General features: G+C 45.2%; 1 protein-coding gene across 1 annotated transcript in view; it reads right to left on the bottom strand.

Moving 5' to 3' along the window:
* CRABP2 (cellular retinoic acid binding protein 2) overlaps positions 1 to 716 on the bottom strand; it is a 36,658-nt gene extending 35,942 nt beyond the window's left edge. Inside the window, exon 1 of the mRNA XM_066609104.1 lies at positions 454 to 716. Coding sequence (XP_066465201.1) covers positions 454 to 523 — 70 coding nt within the window. The 5' untranslated portion in view covers positions 524 to 716. The remainder of the gene's footprint in view (positions 1 to 453) is intronic.
* Positions 717 to 22,500: the final 21,784 nt, after the last annotated feature.

The raw sequence follows: 22,500 nt of genomic DNA, 5'->3' as shown, positions 1-22,500 counted from the left end.
GGACATCACATAACCTCTGTATTAGGACAGACTGTAATCTCATATCTGCCAATATCTGTGTATTAGGACGGACTGTAATCTCATAGCTGCCAATATCTGTGTATTAGGGCGGACTGTAATCTCATAGCTGCCAATATCTGTGTATTTGAACGATCTGTAATCTCATAGCCCCTGCTACCTGTGTATTAGGACGGACTGTAATCTCATAGCCCCTGATATCTGTGTATTTGAACGATCTGTAATCTCATAGCCCCTTCTACCTGTGTATTAGGCTCAGATCTCATCTATGAGCTCCTGCTATCCATACATTAGGATGATCCGCCCCGACACATACTGGAACCCCCTTATAGTCACCCAGTCTACACATTACATCTATTGTCACCCGCCAGACCTGAGGCTGGATGCCCTGCTGTCCGGCGCTGCCGTCACTCACTCCCATTCATTCGGACTCACCCAAAGCTTTCAACATCTCCTCGAAATTCTCGGAATGTTTCATTTTCCAGTTTCCTGAGAAGTTGGGCATCTTTGAGGGGAGTCCTGGGGACTTGTCAGGGGGGAACACCACAATGAAAGCGGATCTATTAAATTCCAGCAGTAGGGCTGCCCTGTTCCCCTGTGCAGATGGTGTGACTGTAGTGCAGCAGCCGGGTGCAGAGGAGTCAGCAGGGGCCGCTGTGCAGCTCCCAGTGTCTGCAGGTTATAATGCACCCTCCAGTGTCCTCGCTGACTATATATACCGCCCCCCTCCCTCTCACCCTCATATGTGTGATGCTAACCCCTCAGCCTCCTGCTGCCACTTCTCCCTCCTCCCCCCTCTAGCTCACCGGGGAGGGGCATTCCAAAAAGGACAAGAAAGAAAAACTCTGACAAGCCCACCTGTGGCATTATCTTACCTCCAGTTACCTGCAGGCCCAAAATATTAACCCGCTGGAAAGGCATGGCGCCACGACTGTAACCCCTTCAGGGCTGGAGACAAATTATTATTTGACGAAGCTGACCAACAATTACGTGAAATTCGCACTTCGCCGACACTTTGTTAAAAACGCCAATCAAACTTTTTAAACTTTTGTCTGTTTTTGGAAAAGCTGGGTGACAGCCATTAGTGCCGCAGGCACCTGGCACCAGAGGCACGTGCCCTGGGTCTCTTGACGCCAGCGACCACCACATTCAATTGTATCTACATCTATATATTTTCAGGGTCTGCCCATAGTGCCGCCCCTACTCTGGAGAAAGATGGGTTGCAATTAGTATTGTTAGCTCTTGGCACCAGTGGTATATGCCCTGGGGCTCTTTTGATGCCAAGGGGAGGAGGACTGTATTAATTCTACCTACTTTCTACACGCATAGATCCTACATCGATCATATCTTCAGGGTCTACCAGCACCACTGCCCATGATGCCACACCTACTCTGTTGGGTGGCAACCAGTAGTGCCACTAGTACCTGGTACCAGGGGTACATGACCTGGGTTTCTTTTGATACCAGTAAGCACCACATTCAATCCTATGTACATCTACATATCTTGAGGGTCTACAAACCCTGTCCATGATGTCACCCCCCACTCTGGGGAAAGCTGGGAGGCCACCAGTAGTGCAGCTAGCACCTTGCACCAAAGGCACGTTCCCCGAGTCTCTTTGGATGCCAGCGAGCACTACATTCAATTCTATCTGTATCCTACATCTACATATCTTCAGGGTATACCAACAGCCCTGCCAATGATGCCACCCCCAAGCACTAATGTGGCTAGCACCTGGCACCAGGAGTCCATGCCCTGGGTCTCTTTTGATGCCAGCGAGCTCCACATTCAGTTGTATCTACGTGCGCCCCTTCACCAGTTCCTCAGGTAACTTCAGGTACTGCCAACAAAGAGACAGAAGTAGACAGCCCTGTCCAAAGTGCGGCTGCCCAGGTTCAACGGGAGCAGCGCCTACAATACCAACTCGGGCGCTGCACGAGCTGCCTGTTTCCGGGCTCTGTCCACAATGACAGCCGGCCCAGCGAACAGCTTATTGGAGGGGATCCCAAGTGGTGGACCTCCACCGATCTACTATTGCTGAGGACAGGTCATCAATGGTAAAGTTCTGGACAAACTCTTTAACCCCTTCCCATCCTAGGGCGTACACTTACGCTCTATAGATGGTGCGGGCTTAGAAGCTGTGGGGGTGCAGTAAGCCCGCACATTGGTGAGAACGATCCCCGCTGTTAACCCCTTACATGCCGCGATCAATGTTGGTTGTGCTATATAAAGGCTTCACAGAGGGAGAGTGATCACAAAGGGCTGATGGGTTGCAACGGCAAATGGACTCCAGAGTCTGCCATGTCCTGTGATCTCTATGAAAAGAAGTACTGCAGTGTATTATGGGAGCGATCATAACTTCGCAGGTTCAAGTCACCTACAGGGACATAAAAAAGAAGAAAAAGAAAATGGTAAAGAAAAGTAAAAAAAAAAGAAAACCGTAAAAACTTTTGGTATCATCGCATCCATAACAACCCGCGCAATAAATTGAACACACGTTTTTATCCTGCGCAGCAAACACTATAAAAGAGAAGCAAAGAAGATGGCGTGAAAATGCTTTTTTTTGCTCATTTTGCCTTCTAAAAAAATGCAATAAAAAGATCAACAAAGCCGTATGTACCCCAAAGGGTAACAATAAAAACTACAGCTTGACATGCAAAAAGCAAGCCCTCACAGAGCTCCAATCATGGAAATATTAAAAAGGTTTTGGGGCTGTAAATGCAAAAATAAAACAATAATAATTGTGCAAAAGTGAAAAAAACTAAAAATTCCAGCGCAGACTCTGTAACAAACCCTGCTCACCGCAGCTCTCCCCTACTTGCAGAGGCTTCAGCGGCGTACTGCGCATGCGCCTTGAGGATCGGTACCCCCACAGTCATCTGACCTCGGACATAGTGGGAGTAGCGATCTTCAAGGCGCCTGCGCAGTACACCGCAGAAGCCTCTGCTAGTACAGGAGAGCTGTGGTGCGCGGGAGGGTTTGTATGGCGCATGCGCAGGATTACTGTGAAGAAGAAAGATCTGTATGCAGGCCAATCAAGAACAGGACATAACAAGAAATATCGGACTCTCTTCAATTAATTTTAATACAGCAGCGGAAAACTTCATAAGCAGATTATAAAGGTACCGACATGGCGTGCAGAACTAATTAGTAATAAGGAAATCTCATTAGCAGTGCAGTTAGCGGTTTATCGTAGATTACATTAATGACAGGTCCCCTTTAAAACCAAACTAGGCTGCGTCACTAAGGGGTTAATATGCCCAAGCAGTACTCAGGACAATGCCTATGGGCCCTTCCCTACTCCATACAGTGGAGGGGAGCAGATGGACACTATATAGGTGCCATGGGATTAACCCTTTTGAGACCAAGGAAAGACCCATAATGCACTGGCTGGAAGAGTATTTCCTCTCCAGAGGTCACATCTATCAGCGCTGCCCCCCATCGATGCCACGAATGAGCAGCTGCGCCATCGCCCATAACTCTCACTGATCTCAATGGAGAGCTGGCAGATCATGCATCATGTTTAAAGGGCAACTCCATATGGAATTGTCCTCCAATTAGTATTTATGCAGCTCATCTGCAGCCCTGCAGACATGGTTGGGTTATAGCCCCCATCTTTCACCCCTCCTGCTCCTCATTTGTGGCCTGGGGGAGGAGGCAAAATGTAAATTGGCTTGGGCTTAAGCCAAGACTGCACCATAAATAGGTGGCTTTTCAGATGCAGCCTAAAGAATAGCACAGAGGCCTCATTCACATGTAAATATGCTCATTACATATGCTAATCCTCATGAACATTTTCCATATAAACAGTGTAGTACCAAGTTCCAGCCAGCAGGTGGCTCCTGAGAAGGATAAACAATAGGTATGAGAGCAGTAATGGACTTTCTGATAAGCGGAGGGAGTACTTTTCACTGATAACAGGTCTACTCATTAACTATTTAAGCCCTGAGCCATTGTTTGGGCTTTTAATTTGGCCCATGAATAGACGGCTCAAAAAATAGGACTAAATGGTTTGACTACCAGATTTGTAGAGTCGCATCGCTTGAGCTGAGATTTCGTGAAAGAGTTCTGTAACTCCTATTGGAAACTTTGGAGAGATGATCATGTGTTCTTCCGGTATGCAAATACGTTCTTGTCCAGGAGGAAAAAAATTGACTCTCTAGTGCCACCTATTGGATAGCAACCCGTCAAAGGGGCTGTACTTAGGTAGACCATAGGATAGGTGATAAAAGTCTGGCAGGTGTGGGATTCAGCCCTGAGACCCCTATCAATCCCGAGAACAAGGGTTCCCGTGTCCCCCTCTTCTTTCAGATGTGAGGATGCAGCGTTTTCCGACTGAAACTGTGCGCATTCACTGCGTATTTGGACCTTCTTGCCTTTTTTTGCATGCGTCATCACTGCGTTTTTCACGTTTTTTTCACATGGCGGCCCTGTAATACCGGGATGGCCAACAGGAGTCGCTCTTACTGAGTGGTTCTCCATTCTGGTTCATAGGGGGAGCCTCCAGAGTAGGGAATCCCCACTCTAGGATGTTCACATACCCTAAGAGGGCATATGAATGGGGTCTGCACTCTTGGCCCAACCCCTTTAAAGTAACTCATACAAGTACTTACTACACATCCCTTCTTCTTGGGCACCTACGCACAGGAATCTGGTTATTTGGGCTCACCTTGGCAATTTTTTGACCCTGTTGAAGTCATCTGGTCTTCCTTATCCAACTTCTAAACACAGGCAGGTGATCCCCTCACTGCAAACTGTATTTTGCTCAGAGACCTTGATGTGAATCAGGTTCCTCAGGGGTGGAGCTATAAGGAGTGTATAGGTGGCAGTCACTCCCTGCCTGCTACATACAGAGACATCGGTCTTATAAATGGCACATGGCAGACTCTGATCTTACTATTGTCCACCAGTCATTGTCCTACGTTTGAGAAGATCTTGGAGGTCACAATGATGATGAACCTAAAGAAGGAACCTAAGCAGGTAGCAGGTTGCCTTGTTTTCTTTTCTATGGAAGGGTTAATCTGAAGTGGCTCTCCGGTGAAGAAGTAGGTAACGTGAGATGTCCCGCCAAATATGTTACTGCCACCGAACCCTGAAGATGTAAAGTAAATACAGACAGTTTACTGTTCATTGTGTCAAAGTGGAAACTTGTCCAAGCAGGTCCTGGAAAAGGAGAAGCTGTGTGCTGTGCTGCCATACGCTTCCCCCTGGGCCCAACAATCTGTCAGATGTAATCCCCATCTTCTTGATGTATTCATTAAAAAGTAATGAAATGTATATATTAAGTCACAGTCGGATTATGGCATTACGGATATAAGGGTCCTGGGGCCTCCGCCACACACAGTCATACGTAAACTTGGCGCTATTATCTGTCCTCCATAGGGCAATATGATGAGGGTCCGCAATGGCGGTATTGTGTGGGATTTGTATAGTAATGGCATTTTGCACTGTACTGCAGTATTATGTTGGTACTGTATATCGCTGTTATGTATATATGTACATGTTGACTATATGGCACTATTATAATTTGTGAGAAGAATGTGAGACTATTATTTGGTACTGCGATTGGCAATAGCTTGTAGGCATCATATTGTAATATTATATGGGGCACAGTATGGGCCTGTTATGTGACACTACATTTCAGTATTATTTTGATACTGTATGGCAATACTATATATTATATGCATACTATAAAGCACTGTTATTACATCTACATGTTCACTATGTAGCGCCTTTTATAATTTGAGAGCACACTATGGTACTGTATAGCAGTATTATTTGGGTACTATATAGCATTATGATTTATCCTTCATTAGTTGTTTGGCAATTGTATGTAGACATCATACAGCAAGTGGGCATAGTAGGATACTATGGTTTGGAACTGTATTGCAATATTATTTTGGTACTGTATATATACTGTACTATATGGCACTATTATAATTTGCGAGCACAATATGATACCGTAATTTGGTACTGCATGGCAGTACTATTTTGGTAGTATATAGGTCAATAACTGTACACTGTTATCTGCTTGGCAATATCTTGTTGTGATAGTGTGGTTCAGTTATTTGAAACTGTATTGCAGTATTATTTTAGGACTACATAGCATTGCTATGCGTACACTTGTACATGTTCAGTATATGGCGCATTTATAATTTGCATAATTTGAACTTCTGGGCTCCAATGCAAAACCTGTAACAGGGCCCCCAACTATAATACTTTATTCATAGCACTGGGGTCCTATATGGAGAGGAGAGATCTTATGGCGCCCTAAGGCTCCTAGGTACTGGTGTATCTTGCCTCCACCATGAAGAATGGGTGGAGGCATGGGGTGTGCAATTGGAGGGTTAGCTGACGCTCACAGCAGCGGATTGACTGATGCTGGGCTGCCATTACCCGTCCTGGGTCCTGTCAGTGATCCTGGCATACTTGGCTCATGTCCCCTCCTGTCAGTAACCGTGCCGCTCACCCGTGTCCCCTCCTGCCTCCAGCGCTGAGTGTCCCCACCGCCCTCCACTGCAGTACGTCCTCCTCCTGCTCCGCAGACGCCAGCCCTGCTGTTAGCATGACGGCAGCGCCATTGTCAAGTGCAGGGCACTCCGTTCGGCCACTGTCACCCTCGTCCTCATGATGGTAGCAGCACGGTGATCTGCAGGGACGTCCGGTTGGTCGGTGTCAAACACAGTCTTCTAGCCAATTGGCAGCTGTGGGCGCTACCCCAAACTCCTCATGTACATATCCATGTCTCCACCCCCGAATTCCGGTGTCGACAAGATACAACAACACCAGACTCCTGGGCTCCGGGTACAACCGCATCCCCTATAGTTACACCCCTGCATCATATGGCAAGTGGGCATAGTATGGTCCTGTTGTTGTGGCCTATACAGCATTGTTATGTTGTCACTGTGTAGCAGTATCATTTGTTCAGCACTATTATGTAGGCATCACATGGTAACACATTATGCGGCACTGGTTAGTGCTGTTATCTGAGGTCTGGGTTTGGTTTATGGCAGGACTATGTGGAAACATGGCACTATATATCAGTGTATAATAGTATTATTTCGGGACTTTATTTTCCTTATTCCAAAAATGACAAGTGATCCCTGCAGATGTTTTACTCCGGAGCTGTGATCTGGCCCTGCCTCTAGTGGACCGCCTATTGCTTTGGTAAGTAGTCATTTCCAATGGCCAGAGATAATTAATAGTTTTCACAACACAAAATGAGAAGAAGTCCAGAATTCTGAACATTTCCAGTTTTAAGGCCACGGCGATAAAATATTGGTTTCAGGAAACAGCCTGTTTGCGGTTTGCTGCCCCCTTGTGGCTTTTACCTTGAACCACACATGGGATTGTGAAGGTTTTCTGGAGAACTCTGTAGTCAGATATTCCCCCATGGGGGTGTGGGTCCGTGGTTTAAATGAATCAGCATTTTTTTGGAAGCAGAGAGGCTTGCAGAGATTCCTGCTTGTGATGTTAGTCACAGTCACCTGGGGCTGCATTCACGTTATATGAGGCTATATCGTATTCCATTTTTGGAGCCAGCAAAGGGAACAGGGGAAAACTTCCTAAATAGAGATGAGCGATTGCGCTCGGTAAGGTCAGTTACTCGAGCGAGCATCGCTCTTCTCGAGTAACTGCCCTCTCCTCCGAGCATGCGGGGGGGGGGGGGCAGCGGGGGAGAGCGGAGGGGAGTGAGGGGGGAGACTGAGAGAGATCTCCCTCTCTTCTCCCCGCTACCCCCTGGCGCTCCTCGCTCCCCCCCCCGGCCCACCCCCCCGGAGCACGCTCGAAGGAGAAGGTAGTTACTCGAGAAGACCAATGCTCGCTCGAGTAACTGTCCTTACCAAGCGCGCTCGCTCATCTATATTCCTAAACCTTTCATTCAGAGTACAGCATAATGCAACTTCATTACTAGTGTCAGAGCCATTCCACACAGAGGCCAGAGTGGTCAGGACTCATGGTCAGGCATTTAAAGGGACATTCCACCTAAAATGTAAAGCCATATAGTGCAATCCCATTATTGCAGCCTTATATTAGACATTTTTGTTTTAAGGCCTCCCCGTAACAATATTATCATGCTAGGACCCCCAGCAATCTGCCTTAATCGGTAATGAAATCTGGCAGCAAGTGTTCCATTTCTCTGCAGTGCCTCCACAGGGAAAATGAGGCATTACAGTTTCCATTGAAATCAATGAGTAATGTAGGGACGTGTTGGGTCCTCCTGAGTGAGAGACTCTTTGTAGCCCAAGCTCAGATTTCCTTAAAAGGGGTATTTCAGTGTTTTTTAACTGATTAGTAGCTGATCATCTGGCCTGTTGCACTCTGCAGTGGCCCAGATGTTGTCATCAGCGGTCAGAAGAAACAGTGGCAGCAATCACTCCAATAGTTCCTGAGCATAAGGGGAGCAGGAAGCAGTGCGGCGCTCCCATTGATTTCAATTGGAATGAAGCTGGTGCTCACCCTGCTTCCTCTGACCATTGATGACAATGACCGGCCCACTGCATAGTGCAGCGGGCCAAATGATCAGCTGATGGACCACCCGGACCCCTAGTACAGAGGAACATTCCCATTGCGAACATGTCTGGGATAGTAGATAATGATAATTGCACAGGATAGGGAATTACTATCTGATTGGTGAGGGTCTAATTGCTGACTACCTCTAGCAGCCCCATTGAAATGAGTGGAGAGACAACGTACATGCGTGACCACTGCTTGATTCATTTGGAGGTTCATAGGGACTTGGGGTTCTTGGAATCAGTGGGGTTCCAGTAGCTGGACCCACTATAAGGGATGATTTGCATTGCGGAATCCAGAGCAGGCGACCGCCTCCAGATTCCGCAGCAATTACCGCCCATAGCATGCTATGGAAAAGTGATTCTTCATGTACATGAGCGGAAACCAACTGCGATTTCCACTCTCGGATGAAAAATCGCAGCATCTTCTTCCAGGCCCACTGGCATGGGTTAAGTGTCATTGGAGAGAAGGCAACAGAGGAACTTCACCTTCAGCCTTTCAGGCGGTTTCACTTATTTGCCCAGCCTGTTACTCTTTTCCCGGAGGACACAGTTCGCAGAAGTGCAACTGCTCCACCGCAGCACAAACTGGGAGAGACTCCCTTCCCCTCTGTCCACAGCCTAGAGGCCCTCTGCTCACTCTGCAGGCTTCACAATGGCTGCATCTCTTTCTCCCAGTGGGAACAGTCCTTAGGACACTGCATTACACCGGGAGAGACTCCTGCTTCAACCTCAGTCCTGTACCAAGTACCTCTCTCCACTACTTCATCTCTCTTCTTTCTGTTCAACTCTATTCCTCTATTCTAGCCCCTCTTAAGAAGACTGGACCACAAAAAAAAACAAAAAAAAAAAAACAATAGCATAGCATTTAACAAGGAATAATAGAAACTTGTACCCCCATTACACCTCACTGATCAGATACTTATCCCCTATCCTGTACCTAGGGGATAACTTCTCAAATATTGACTTGGTTGGCGGTTAAAAGTAGGAATCCCAGAAGGCACCAATTGGCACTCAGAGTTGCTTCTCTGTCTCCCCAACACATTTAGCCTAGAGGTAACCCCAGCCAAGAAGGGTGAGCATAGCTCCATGCTGATTGTTTCCACATATGACTATATTAAAGGGGTTGTCCCGCGAAACAAAGTGGGGTTATACACTTCTGTATGGCCATATTAATGCACTTTGTAATGTACATCGTGCATTAATTATGAGCCATACAGAAGTTATTCACTTACCTGTTCCGTTGCTAGCGTCCCCGTCTCCATGGTGCCGTCTAATTTTCAGCGTCTAATCGCCCGATTAGACGCGCTTGCGCAGTCCAGTCTTCTCCCTTCTGAATGGGGCCGCTCGTGCCAGAGAGCTGCTCCTCGTAGCTCCGCCCCGTCACGTGCGCCGATTCCAGCCAATCAGGAGGCTGGAATCAGCAATGGACCGCACAGAAGCCCTGCGGTCCACCGAGGGTGAAGATCCCGGCGGCCATCTTCGCAAGGTAAGTAAGAAGTCACCGGAGTGCGGGGATTCGGGTAAGTACTATCCGTTTTTTTTTTTTTAAACCCCTGCATCGGGTTTGTCTCGCGCCGAACGGGGGAGCTATTAAAAAAAAACAAAACCCGTTTCGGCGCGGGACAACCCCTTTAAGAGATAAGATATCAGAGCTGTCAGCTATATTTGAACCTCCATGTTTATTAGGACCGGTGACTGTAGAAGTGGTGCAGATTGGACGGGTAGTGAGATCCGTACTGGATGTCAGCTTCCAGTTTTCATCTTTCAGCAGCTGGAAAGCCCAAGTGATGTGAGCGCCCCGTCTGCGTCCCAGCTGTCCGACCTATTCTCATGCAGCCAGGCGCCTCTTGCGAAACACTACGCTGTCTACAGCCAGATCTATGTAATTGAAACACATTGCACTTGCAGAACCAGCTTGCTGGCTTCACAGAGTCTACCCTGCCAAGGCCTGTACTGCTTGCCAGTGACATGCCAGAGGTTTGCCAAGATGCCCCCCTTTCACCCCCCCAATTTTCCGGATTAGGTATAAATTTGCAAGCAGATTAAGTGAAAAACCCGCAGCTACTCTGTAGGTCTGCAAGCAAGTGACATCAGGGAGGCACATGGCACCTCGTGACTCATGCCTCAGTTATGGCACACAAAATCATTCCTTCTTGTGGGGTACAAAAATGTGCCATTTTGGTTTCCTAGCAATACCACGACCCATGAGGCACTGTTATTAACTCAGCTTGTGTCATGAAGAAACCCTCTGGCCTGTTAGGATATATGGACATAGTAGAGGGGGCCCCATGCTTGGAACCCTCTCTATTAGCCATAGCAGTGGACCCAACATATCCATGAGTTACATGGTTGGCCATTCATCTGTTGACCAGCATGTAATGCTTCATTTCCCCTCTAGTGGTCTGCTCTCCTGCTGATAACAGTTGTTCTTTGGGGATTTCGGAAGCTAGACCCATGCTGATCATATGATCAACCACCATATGATTGCCTATTAGCAATTAAAGGGGTTGTTTGCCCTCATTTCCACCGATGACCTATCCTCTGGGTAGGCCATCAGCAGTTGATGGACAGGGGTCAGCCACTCAGGATCCCCATCCATCCGCTGATTGTCCGGTCTACTGCACTTGTCATCAGCGGTTAGGGGAGGAAGTGCAGCAGAAGCCCGACGCTCCCATTGATTTCAACGGGAGTGAAGTCGGTGCCCACATTTCCGGTGCTAACCAGTGAAGACAATGCTCGGCCCACTGCATTGGACAATGGGGCGGGCAATCAGCTTTTGAATTAGGGATCCAAGTGGCTGATCTCTGTCCATTAACTACTTATGGCCTATACAGAGATTAAGTCAGCAGTGAAAAAGAGGGCAGACAGCCCCTTTGAAGGGTTATGGACATCTTTAAGTAGCAGTTTTTTTCATTTATGTGCATATATTTTGAGTTGACAATCATTTTTACAATTAGGTTTGATTAAAAATTTTGCCCAATTTGTCTTCTGCAGCTTCTACATATCACTGTATATTGAAACTGCAGACTGAATCTGAGGAGGAGATCGGTCAGTGAGGCAGGACTGACGCCTGAAGGTCCTTTTACACAGGATGATTATCAGGAACAAGTGTTCCTCAAAACACTTGTTTTCCCATAAATTGGGCTCTGGAAAGGGACCAATGATCAGCCAATGAATGTTGATCAGCGGTACATCAACCCAAGTAAACAGTGAGATGTACGGTCAGCTTATGAGGACGAATGATTGTAGCAGCAATTGCCCTTCCCCATAAGCAATTCTTGGCCCATATAAAAGAAAATGAAATGAGCGCCGATAGACATAGGTGTCAATCAGCTCCCATTACATCAGGCTGAGAACTCAGCCCATTCAATAGGGCAATTAATTTCTTCTCTCCTTTTTCATCAGTTAATTTATGACAACAGCTGATACCATAATCAGCGGATAAGAATGTGCTGCCTCGCTCCCAGACCTCCTATTGTGACTCAAACTGCAGTTAGTATATACAGTGATATGTAGAAGCTGCAGAAGACATGCAGTGCAACATTTTTAATCAAACCCTATTGCAGAAATGATTGTCAGTCCAAAATACATGCAATGCAGTGAAAAAAACTGCCCCTAAAAATGTTCATAAACTTTAATTTTGACCCATAAATCTGAAAATTAAAATCCAAACAAATATAAATAAAGCAAAGAAGTCGCCTTTCTGCAAGAATATAATTCTCCTGATGATCATCCCCTGTGTAGGCATTTGTATAAACGATTAATTATATTATAATACTTTGACTCAGCTATTGTCCGAAAGAAGATGCTTATATACATAAGCTGGTGCAGTAATAGCTCCGCCTACATGGATATATGAGAAATCACCTTCTCACACCCCACTCATCAAATTAATGCTATCCAATTATAACGGCAAGCAAAATTAATTCTCAAAAAGAATTTACAGAGTTTTAGCACCCCGTCATCGTGGCAACATGGGCTTACACAGAGTAGTTCCTTCGTTGGTTTGGTTGTGGGCTTATCAAGATCTGTTATCACAGTTGCTTCCTATTTTGTATTTGTGTAGCCCATATCTTATATTATGTGTCATCAAGGTACTTCTATCACCAGTCAACTTTTTATTCCATCATTGATTTGCATAAATTTTCCCAGGGATCATTGCATGGCCTATTAGACTCCCTACACTCTCAAGGTGCTCTCCACAAGGAGAAACACCCCACCTCAAAGTCACAATGATGGCTTCTCCATTAGCCAACTAGAACACCAAAACCGGTTGTTTATACATGGGTATTCTGGTTTGACTTTGATCCATATCCATGCTAGAAGGTCAGATATTGACTTGTAGGGCAGCTACCTTCCAATACGTCACGCTGTGGAGGATTATTCCAGTATTCATGTAGTGTCCCAGAACATCATCCTGGTCCTCTCCATAATTGTCATACATGTATTGTCTTATGTTGATGCATTGAGCAAAACTGTCACGTCTATTTTCTGTATGTGTGTTGCACAGCTGCGGCGTCTGAAGGGTTAACTCCCTAAAATCATTGCCTGTCAGCTCTGTCTGCTGCTGAATGTATCTATCCTACTATGTCACGTGGTACAAGTGAGGTGATAAAAGTGAAGCGGGAGTGGTTGTTGATGATCTTCCATCTGCCCATGCTGTTGGAGGACCCACAGTGATGCAGGGAAGCACCTTCAGCTTCCATGTATCAAAAATAGATAAGAAGAAGAGGCTCCCTAGTAGGAGCTGAGGATCTTCCCTCTTCCCTGATCAGCTGGAGAAACCGCAGGGAGACACCTCTGGTTTCCCTGTGTCAAATATGGAGAAGACGGAGAGACAGCCTTACCGCATGTGAAACGCATGAGAGAACGAGTGAGTCACGAAAAATCCCCCAGAGAGAGCGAGAGCAACCCCCCCCCCCCCCAAGTAATTCTGTATAAGGAGACCCACCGTACCAGGTACTCGTACCTTCACATTACGGCAGTTATTTTTCCTATGTGGCGGTCCGCAGATAGGATCACCACACAGAGGTACGTGGTTTTGACACCCACGTGGAGAATGTGCGGGGTGCATTTAAACTAAGTCTTCTTCTGAGTAATTTTGTCTTGCCAGAGTGTATGTGAAGAGCTTCTTGTCTTTTTACCTCCTCCGGAGTATATATAATGTCCAGGACCGGTGACATATAGATAACGTGGACTATAGGGCCGTATTGTTCCTGTGTATTTTTGCCTCCCAACCTCTGAGCTTCTGCCTGTAACTGCTGCCGTGAATGTACCTGTAATTACCTGTTTTTCAAAGTTACACTAAGTAAATTTTTATTGGGCGTCAACCGTTCCTGAGGACCTGAGGTACGATACACTTGTCCAGTGTTTATTAATCCGCCGTGTATGAATGCCGGTGTGTGGAATGGGGGCGTCACAAACTGACAACTAGTACCCCCTCATCCTGAGGACTACTGGCCCTGTCCTTTACTGTGGTAACTCCCTCCGGGACTAAGTTGATAAGTGCCACCGTGACAGGTCCACAAACTACATCGTCCCAACCCCAGTCGTATGCTTGGCTAGCGAGTCATTCCCTGCAGCACCCCAACTAGCCTGTTAGAAGTTGGCCTCACCAACAGCTGGCACCCCTCACAGGACGTTATAAACTTTTGGCGTCCCTCTCAGGACATTACACTCATTTACATAGCTTTTTCCTAGTGAGCATTGCATTGCCTATAAGTCTCTCCACAAGGAGAACCATCCCCCTCTTCCCTTCAAGATTCATATTGATATCCCCTCGACCAGCCAACCAGAAGCCCCAAAACAGCTGTATATAAATGAGTATTCTGGTTTGACCTAGATCCTTTGTCATGTTGTAAGGCCTGTTAAAAGATCAGATATTAACTCAGGGTAGCTTCCTTCCAATAGATGTTACTGTGGAGACATTATTCCATCACTCATTTGCATAGCTTTTACCCATGAAGCATTACATAGCCCATAGGACTTCCTATACATTCGTAGTGTTCTCCACAAGGAAAAACATCCCCCCACCCCAGACCCAAGTGAGCCACACAGTAATGTGGCTTTCCCTACTGTCACGGCGTTGCTGCTGCCTATTGCATGCTGCATGGATGGTCCTCTTCCATCTTTGTTCACTTCCAAGACTCTGCTCGTAAGGCTTGCATGCGCACCCAACCACTATCTTATTCGGCCAGCATGTGTTAACCTAATTCCGTCCCCCAACAATGACTAACTGGTATCTGCTGGTATTATTGTATCTTGACGCCACCGGAAGCTAGGGGTTTGACAATGGGAATGCCCCTCTCACACCCATAGCTTCCGATTGGCTAAATTCAAGAAGGTCCTAGCAGCAGGATAACTTATTGCCTGCCCTTGAGGGTTAGGGTTAGGTATTGATGTTCCTATGAGGCTTACTTTATTACCTGTCAATGCTTGCATGCTACGGGGATTACATGGAAGCATTTACAGCAAAGAACGTAAGGCTAACAGGAATACTAATCCCTAACCATCCAGGGCAGGCTAAAAGCAATCCACCGTTTGTCGGGGCGCATACACTGCCGCCGCTGCTGGAAAACTGCTCAGCACTTCACACTGTGGCCCACGGCCATTCAGCAGCGCTCACATCTGGCACTGCAGCGCTGACATGTGGCGACCGGCTGTCACCCAACTCCACGGCCACCGCTGACATGTGGGGACCGCCATCTCTCACCTTCCTCGACAGAATGTGAAGGGAGGTGTCAAAAGAGTCACCGATGCCCCGCTAAAAGGGAGCAGAGCCAATGCCGTTCAGCGGTGCTGTGAGGCCGTGGCACCTACAGCACCTATGAGCCCGAGGATGGGCAGACAGGCCTGCAGCACAGAGAGACACCGCCGGACCGAGAACACGGAGCGGGGCCGATCACCTTCAGCGGTGCTGCAACGCGGCCGGCTACAGGACCTGTAGGAAGGGGAGAGTGTATGGCCAATCACGAACAAGGGGCGTCAACCCCCGGTTGAACACCCTGTATCTTGACTCCACCAGTACTTCCGGTGGCGTCAAGATACAATAATAGCGTACCTGCTAGGTCAAGCATCCACACCCTAGGGTGGGTGCTTAAGCAGTTGGTCTCATTCAGCCATTTGTGACAAAGCCCCTGTTCGTGAAATTAAAAGGCAAAAATATAACCTGGCTGTGAAAATAGCCTAATAAAGTAGCTTATAAACTTTCTTCCAAAGTGCCAATCAGGTAAAGTAAGATAGCTTGTCATAAATGCCCTCGTCCCTTTGTGTGTACTCAGCCTTTCAACAGAGCTGAAAAGAGTCCCAAGATATCCTTCCCCTCAGGAAGTAATATCTTCCTTAGAGGTGAAGGGGCGGCGCTTACTTCTGTCCTGAATGGAACTTCGCAGGCCATCTAATAAGTGCCGTGGCATTCCCCATGCAGATGTCTTTAAGGCGATGTGAACCCTTTAAAGATCTGACAAAAAGTTTCCTTTTCAATCGGTCACATTTAGGACAATCTCTTTAATCTTTAGATTATTATTACTACATTTTGTATGAACTTTCCCTGCAGCCCCTGGAGAAATAACAGGAGGTCAGTTTACATTCCTCGATCACAATCAGTTAGCTTGATGTTGAGCCGGGAGAAGACAGCTCGGGATTTGGCACTTTCCTCATGGAAAAAAAACAAAAACTCGATGATTTTGGATCCATTTAAACGGGAATCATTTCATATTTCACATTATTTTTTAAATATTTTTCTCACCTTTTTTTTCCTTAATCTTTTCACTCATCGAATTAATGTCCCTGATGGAATTTCATAGAAAGATGACTTGGCATTAATCTAGCAGAGTTAAACAAAAACTTTGACAGGAGGAAAAAAAAGTCATCTGCTCGACCCCAATCCCCCTCACATTGTCTCCTTCCAAACTAGAGTAAAAGTTCAATGCTTGCCAAAAGATAAAATGGTAGAACCATTGTTGTTTACCAGACTACTGAGATCTGTAGTCGTGGTAGTGCATACAGAATTGTAGCACCAAACCTATCAATCTACAATGCATTCAGAAAATCTTGAAAAACTAACATTTTGCATTGACCTAAGTATTCCCATCCTGTACTCAGGAGTTAGTTGAAGTTCCTTTAGCAGGTTTGCACACCTGGAATCGGGGATTATCTCTTATACTTCTTTGCAGATCCTCTCATGCTCGATCAGGTTGGATGGGGCACCATCTGTGGACAGCCATTTTCAAATCTCTCTAGAGATGCTCGATGATTGGGTTCAAGTCAGGGCTCTGGCTGGCCAATCAAGTATATTCACAGAGTGGTCTCTAAGCCCCTCCTGTGTTGCCTTGGCTGTGGTCTTAGGGTCATTATCTTGTTGGAAGGTGACCCTTCTGCCGAGTCTGAGGTTCCTTGCGCTCTGGATCAAGTTTTCATTATCTCTGTACTTTGCTCCACTCCGCTTTTCATCAACCCTGAAAGCCCACTTCCCCCCAGAATGATGCTGCCATCACCATACTTTACTGTAAAGATGGTATTGGGCAGGTTATGAGCAATATCTGGTTTACTCCAGACAGAACGCTTAGAAGTGAGGCCCTAAAGTTCAATCTTGGTTTCATCAGAGCAGAGAATGTTGTGTCTCACAGTCTGAGGGTCCTTTAGGTGCTTTTTGGTAAACTCCAGGTAGCTTTCATGTGTCTTATTAAAGAGGCTTTTTTTCTAGTCCCTCTGTCATAAAGCCCAAATTGGTGGAGAGCTGCAGTGATGGATGACTTTCTGGAAGTTTTCCCCATCTGCATACAGATCTTTGGAGCTCAACCAGAGTGACCATTGGGTTCTTAGTCCCCTTTCTTACCAATTACTTAATTTAGGGAGTCAGCAGCTCTAGGAAGAGTCCTGGTTCTTCTAAACGTCTTCCATGTAAGAATTATGGAGGCTGCTGGACTCCTGGGAACTTTGAATGCAGGTGAATGTTTTGTAGCTTCTCCAGATCTGTGCCTCCACACAATCCTGTCTCTTGGCTCCACAGGTAGTTCTTTCCTCCTCACGGCTTGGTTTTGGCTCTAAATATACATTGTGTGCTATGAGACTTTATATAGACAGGATGTGTCTTAAAATGATGTCCAATCATCTGAATTTCCCACAGGTGACTCCAATCAAGGTGTAGAAACATTCAAAAATGATTAAAAGAAATGGGAGGCCCCCCAGGCCTAAATTCCAAGTGTCATACCAAAGGGTGTTAATATGTATGTCGATGCAAAATCTTAGTTTCTCATTTTTTAAAAAAAGTACAAAGATTTCTAACATTCTGTTTTCACTTTGCATTGAGTGCAGAATGATGAGAGGAAAGTTGATTTTTTTTCTCTAATTTGCTCAAGGCCACACAATAACAAAATGGAAAAAAAGTGAAAGAGTCTGAAGACTTTCCAAATGCACTGTATATGGCTTAACCTGTGCAGCACTGGCCTCTTCTAGGTATCTCTGTAGCTCGGAATACCCAAATTGAGTAAACAAAAAATTTCAATGAAAGCCCCAAGTACATGGCTACAATGATCCATGAAAATTGATATAGGTTTTCATACTTAACTATTACAGTCTAACCAAGCAACTCAACTCCTGGACAAGCAACAGACTGCATACTAAATGGACAGTCTAATCTTTATGTATACTGAGAAGTGGTTACATATTGAGGGAGTCCAAGAGTTGGGACTCAACTACTTCCATGAATGAAAAGGTCCCAGCACCCCACCCAACATGACCTCTTCAGCACTAATGGGCCTCTCCTAGGTATTTCCATAGTTTGGAATAGTCAAGCCAGGAAGAGCAACAGTTTAAATCGAGAAGTCCCAAATGCATGGGATAGATATGGATGGGTTTACAAACTTGGTTAGAACAAGCTAACTGACCAATACAATTTCTGGACAACCATCAGAAACGGGTTGTACATTGAAGGAGTCCATGAGCTGAGTCTCAACTATTTCTGTGAATGAAAAGGTCCCAGCACTTTACATGGTTTGACATCTTCGGCATGAACTGACCTCTCTAAGGTTTTTCTGTGGCTTGGAATACCCAATTTGGGAACACATAAAATTTCAATGAAATAGAAGCCCCAAACTCATGGCCACCATGACCTGTAGAAATCAATATAGTTTTTCATACTTGACTATTATAAGGTAAGTAAGCAACCTAACCTCTGGACAACTGCTAGACCCTAATTTTTATATATACTACAAAGTGGTTACACATTAAAGAAGTTCATGAGTCGGGTCCCAGCACTCTACACAGCTTTAGCTCTTTAGTATTTCCTTGGCATTTTCATTGCTTGGAAAAGGTAAGCCAGAAAAACCAACAATTTCAATAGAGCAGAACCCCCAAATGCATTAGCACTATGCCTCATGGGTTTACATACATGGGCTGAAAAAAACTAGCCAACCAAGTCTTTTCCTGGACAACCACCACAAAGGGGTTGTACATTGTAGAAGTCTATGAGTTGAACCCAACAACCCAACTACATTCGTGACTAAAAAGGTTGATGTGATAGACAAAAACTGGGGTAATTTTGGATTCAGAAGTCAAAAGTTAGTAAAAAACAAGTGTAAGATCTAAGTCAATGAAAATTTTATTCCCCAGTGTAACTGGCCTCTCCTAGGTGTTTTTGTAGCTTGGAATACCCAAATTGGAAAACCTAACAATTTCAATAGCTAGAAAGCCCCAAATGCATGTCACCATGACCCACAGAAATTAATGGGTTTTCTTACTTGACTAGTACAAGCTAAGCGTGAAAAGAAAACTCCCAGAGCCCCACCATGTCTACTTGACATGTTCAAAAATATAACGCTAGACAAACCCTTTAAAGTCTTGGGACAATTTCACAATTAATCAACCTTAACACAAATAAGTGTCAACCCCGAAGATGATTCCAGATATACCACATACATCCGACAGCATGAGGTTCTCAACAAGATAACAACATATGACCTCAAGCAGATACAGAAATATTTCAGGTTTAAAGGTCAGAATATGACCTATCCCTCCTGCTTGTAGGACAACAAACACCACTGCCCAGCCCTTGGTCCAGGATCCCAGATTGACTGCCAGAGGATATTTATATTTCTGGAAAGAAAAAAAAACTTGCAGTCCGAGCCAGAAAACTGTGAGGAGATAACGGCTTCAGAGTCTCACGGCTAATGATAATAATATGGTATATTAACCTATAATTGGCCACACACATTGGGATTTGAGTCCTAAAGATCTTGGATTTTCAGAACTTTGACTCTCTTTTTTGTACTTTAAGCTCTTAGACCTTAATACAAATATTTCCCAAATTAAGTTCCTTTAGTTGTCAACTCATTGGGGGAGGGGGTTTAATATAAAGCATGGGTTACCACATGGCTTCCCACAGTTCATGGGAAAATACAGCCTTTTGAAGGCTAGACCATCTGATGGTGGTTTGGCCAAGCTGAGGATCTATTCTAGATACTCAATGCTGTGGAAAATGCGTCCACCATAAAGGAAGTCTGACAGGGCATCTTTCAATTTCAAATAGTGCCTGAATGGACCCCTTGTAAGAAGACCATGACTATATTGAGTGGTGAGTTTCTTTAAAGACTAGATCTCTTTACTTTAGTGCATCCCATAATGATGCCAAACCAGGTATTACAGTTGTGTCCACCAAAAAGTACAAAACGTGGCTGTAAAGAAGCCAGCTACTTCTGCCCTTCTCTATGAGCTCTTTCCGCAATTCTGAACACTTAAGAATGGTTGCAGGATGCACTTAGAAGCTGTCTTGGGGCCCTGATATCTGGTGCGAGTTGGTAGCATGAAGGTTCTGAGGATAGCTCACTTGGCGCCCGGGAACAGAAATTTATGCTTTCTGTGACAAACTTTAATGAAATGTATAATCAAAACAGATAAATAGTTTAAGTCTTATTCTGGGTGACTCAAGACTGTATAGCGGTCGGCTATTAGAGAGGATCAGAGTTAAAAGTCCTGTACCTATATATTGAGCTTCTCTAAAATCCTTACCTGGTAACTGGGGGTTTCAATTTAAGTCCTCTTTTCCCCGTGTAAGAGGTTTCTCAAAAGTCATTACCCAGTCACTGGTAAAGTAAGTCTCTCGCAGCTCTGTAACACACCAACATGCCCGAATAGAGGAGGGGAACAACGAGCTAGCAGACTCTCCAATGCTTGTATTCAGCTCAGCCTTTATCCAGAAGAAACATCTGTCCCATTGAAGAGCTCATGCCTATAGTGTAAGTTCTGCCCACCACAGTGTCTCTCAAACCCGAAAAAATCCCTTGTTCCTTACTCCATGGCATAGCTGCACAGACTCAAAGGAGTATCCTTAGTGCCCCACACTGCAGCATAGCTGCACAAAAAAAAGGTAATCCCCAGACTGCAGCATCGTTGCACAGACTACTTCCTGTCTCCTCTTCCTACTTAGAGAGCTGCTTCTCATTGCCTTTCCTCTTTAAAGTCACAGTAGTTTGCAAATCACTGACATAGCAGAACATCAGCTGAACAATAAAACAGTCAACAACAACCATACCCCCTTACACCTTATTACCTATTTCTAAGTAATGTGGGAGGAGCTTAATAAAAATAGACCTTTACTGGCTGCAATGAGCTCAGTTTTGTAGAATATCATATGTATGGTGCTATGGCATAATGAAAGCTATATTAAATGGCATTGAAAGGGTAAAGATTCGGTCATGATATTTTCAAATTTCCAAGTAAATTATAAAGAATTTTGCATAATTATTCTTTCCTCTTAATTTTTATAGGGCAGGCACTTTCTAACCACAATGCCTGCACATGTGATGCCAATCTCCGCAAGAGCCAACAAGTCTTTATTTGTCATACGTATCTATGCAAAAAGACTATGATTACTTTGTATTTGCACAAATATGGTTCGTAATGTTTTTGGAGCGGCCTTTGTCCTCAGGAATCTTAAAATAGACTGATCATTTGACGATGGACCCCCCTCAGAGATGTAACATGCCCATGTCATTCCTTATTTTCTTCCTTTAAACCACAATCAGCACAATAAGGACAGTTTCACTGGTGTATTTAGCTTCAAAAGCTCAACATTGATTGATCCATCCTGTACCCCAAATGCCTTTCAAAAAGTAGAGTCCTTATTGGTCTTCAGGCTCCTAAAATGTACCCAGAACCTCATATAGCCTGAGGTAGAAATAATTGATGCTCAAGCACTTGAATAAAGGATCCAACATTGACTTAGCTATCTTCAAATAGGTGGAACCAGACAGACTGAAGAGCAGAACCTGGATGAAGGCTCAAGTGACTTCCTATACACTAGGGGGCTACAACTGCTGTGGTCGGCCGATCAAAGGGTGGTACAGCATAGGCCAGTTCTGTCATAGTGACCTTCTCAGCTGTAGGAGGAAACATTTCATTTCCCAGGTTGGACCACTTTAACATGAGCTGAGGCCTGTGACTAATTTTCTTAACTTGACTCTAAGACATTATGGGTGGCCGGGAAGTCTGGTGGAAATTATAATGGTCACCAGACATACTTGCTGCTTCTGGAAGAAGAGTTAATTTGCATACGTTTTTCCCAAGGATCATTGCATGACTTATAAGACTCATGTCAACTTGGCACTCTTAACAAGGGGAAACTGTATCCTCCCCATAAAAAAAACTATACTGAAGCCTAGGGAGAGTATGGCAATCCAAAGCTGGCTTCCTACTCCTCACTTCTGTCTGAAGATCGAAGCTACCAATCGGGAAGACAAGAGGTGGTCATTTGAAGTGGTTGCGTCATAGAAGAACAGAATTTCTATGTTGTTAGGATGTTGGTTGATGGTATCTCAGTGCCGAAGAATACCTAAGGCAGCTGGGGATCAATGATGGAACAGCTAATAGTCCTACTCTGATCTCTAGGGGCTCTATACATATATACGTATTTTCAGAACCTCCCTTGGCATGCTTACTCCTCCACCTCCCGTCAAGCACAGCTCAATTCATG

The sequence above is a fragment of the Eleutherodactylus coqui genome, chromosome 6 (assembly GCF_035609145.1).
Source record: "Eleutherodactylus coqui strain aEleCoq1 chromosome 6, aEleCoq1.hap1, whole genome shotgun sequence".
Taxonomy (NCBI): domain Eukaryota; kingdom Metazoa; phylum Chordata; class Amphibia; order Anura; family Eleutherodactylidae; genus Eleutherodactylus; species Eleutherodactylus coqui.
This window is presented reverse-complemented; position numbering and strand designations above follow the sequence as displayed.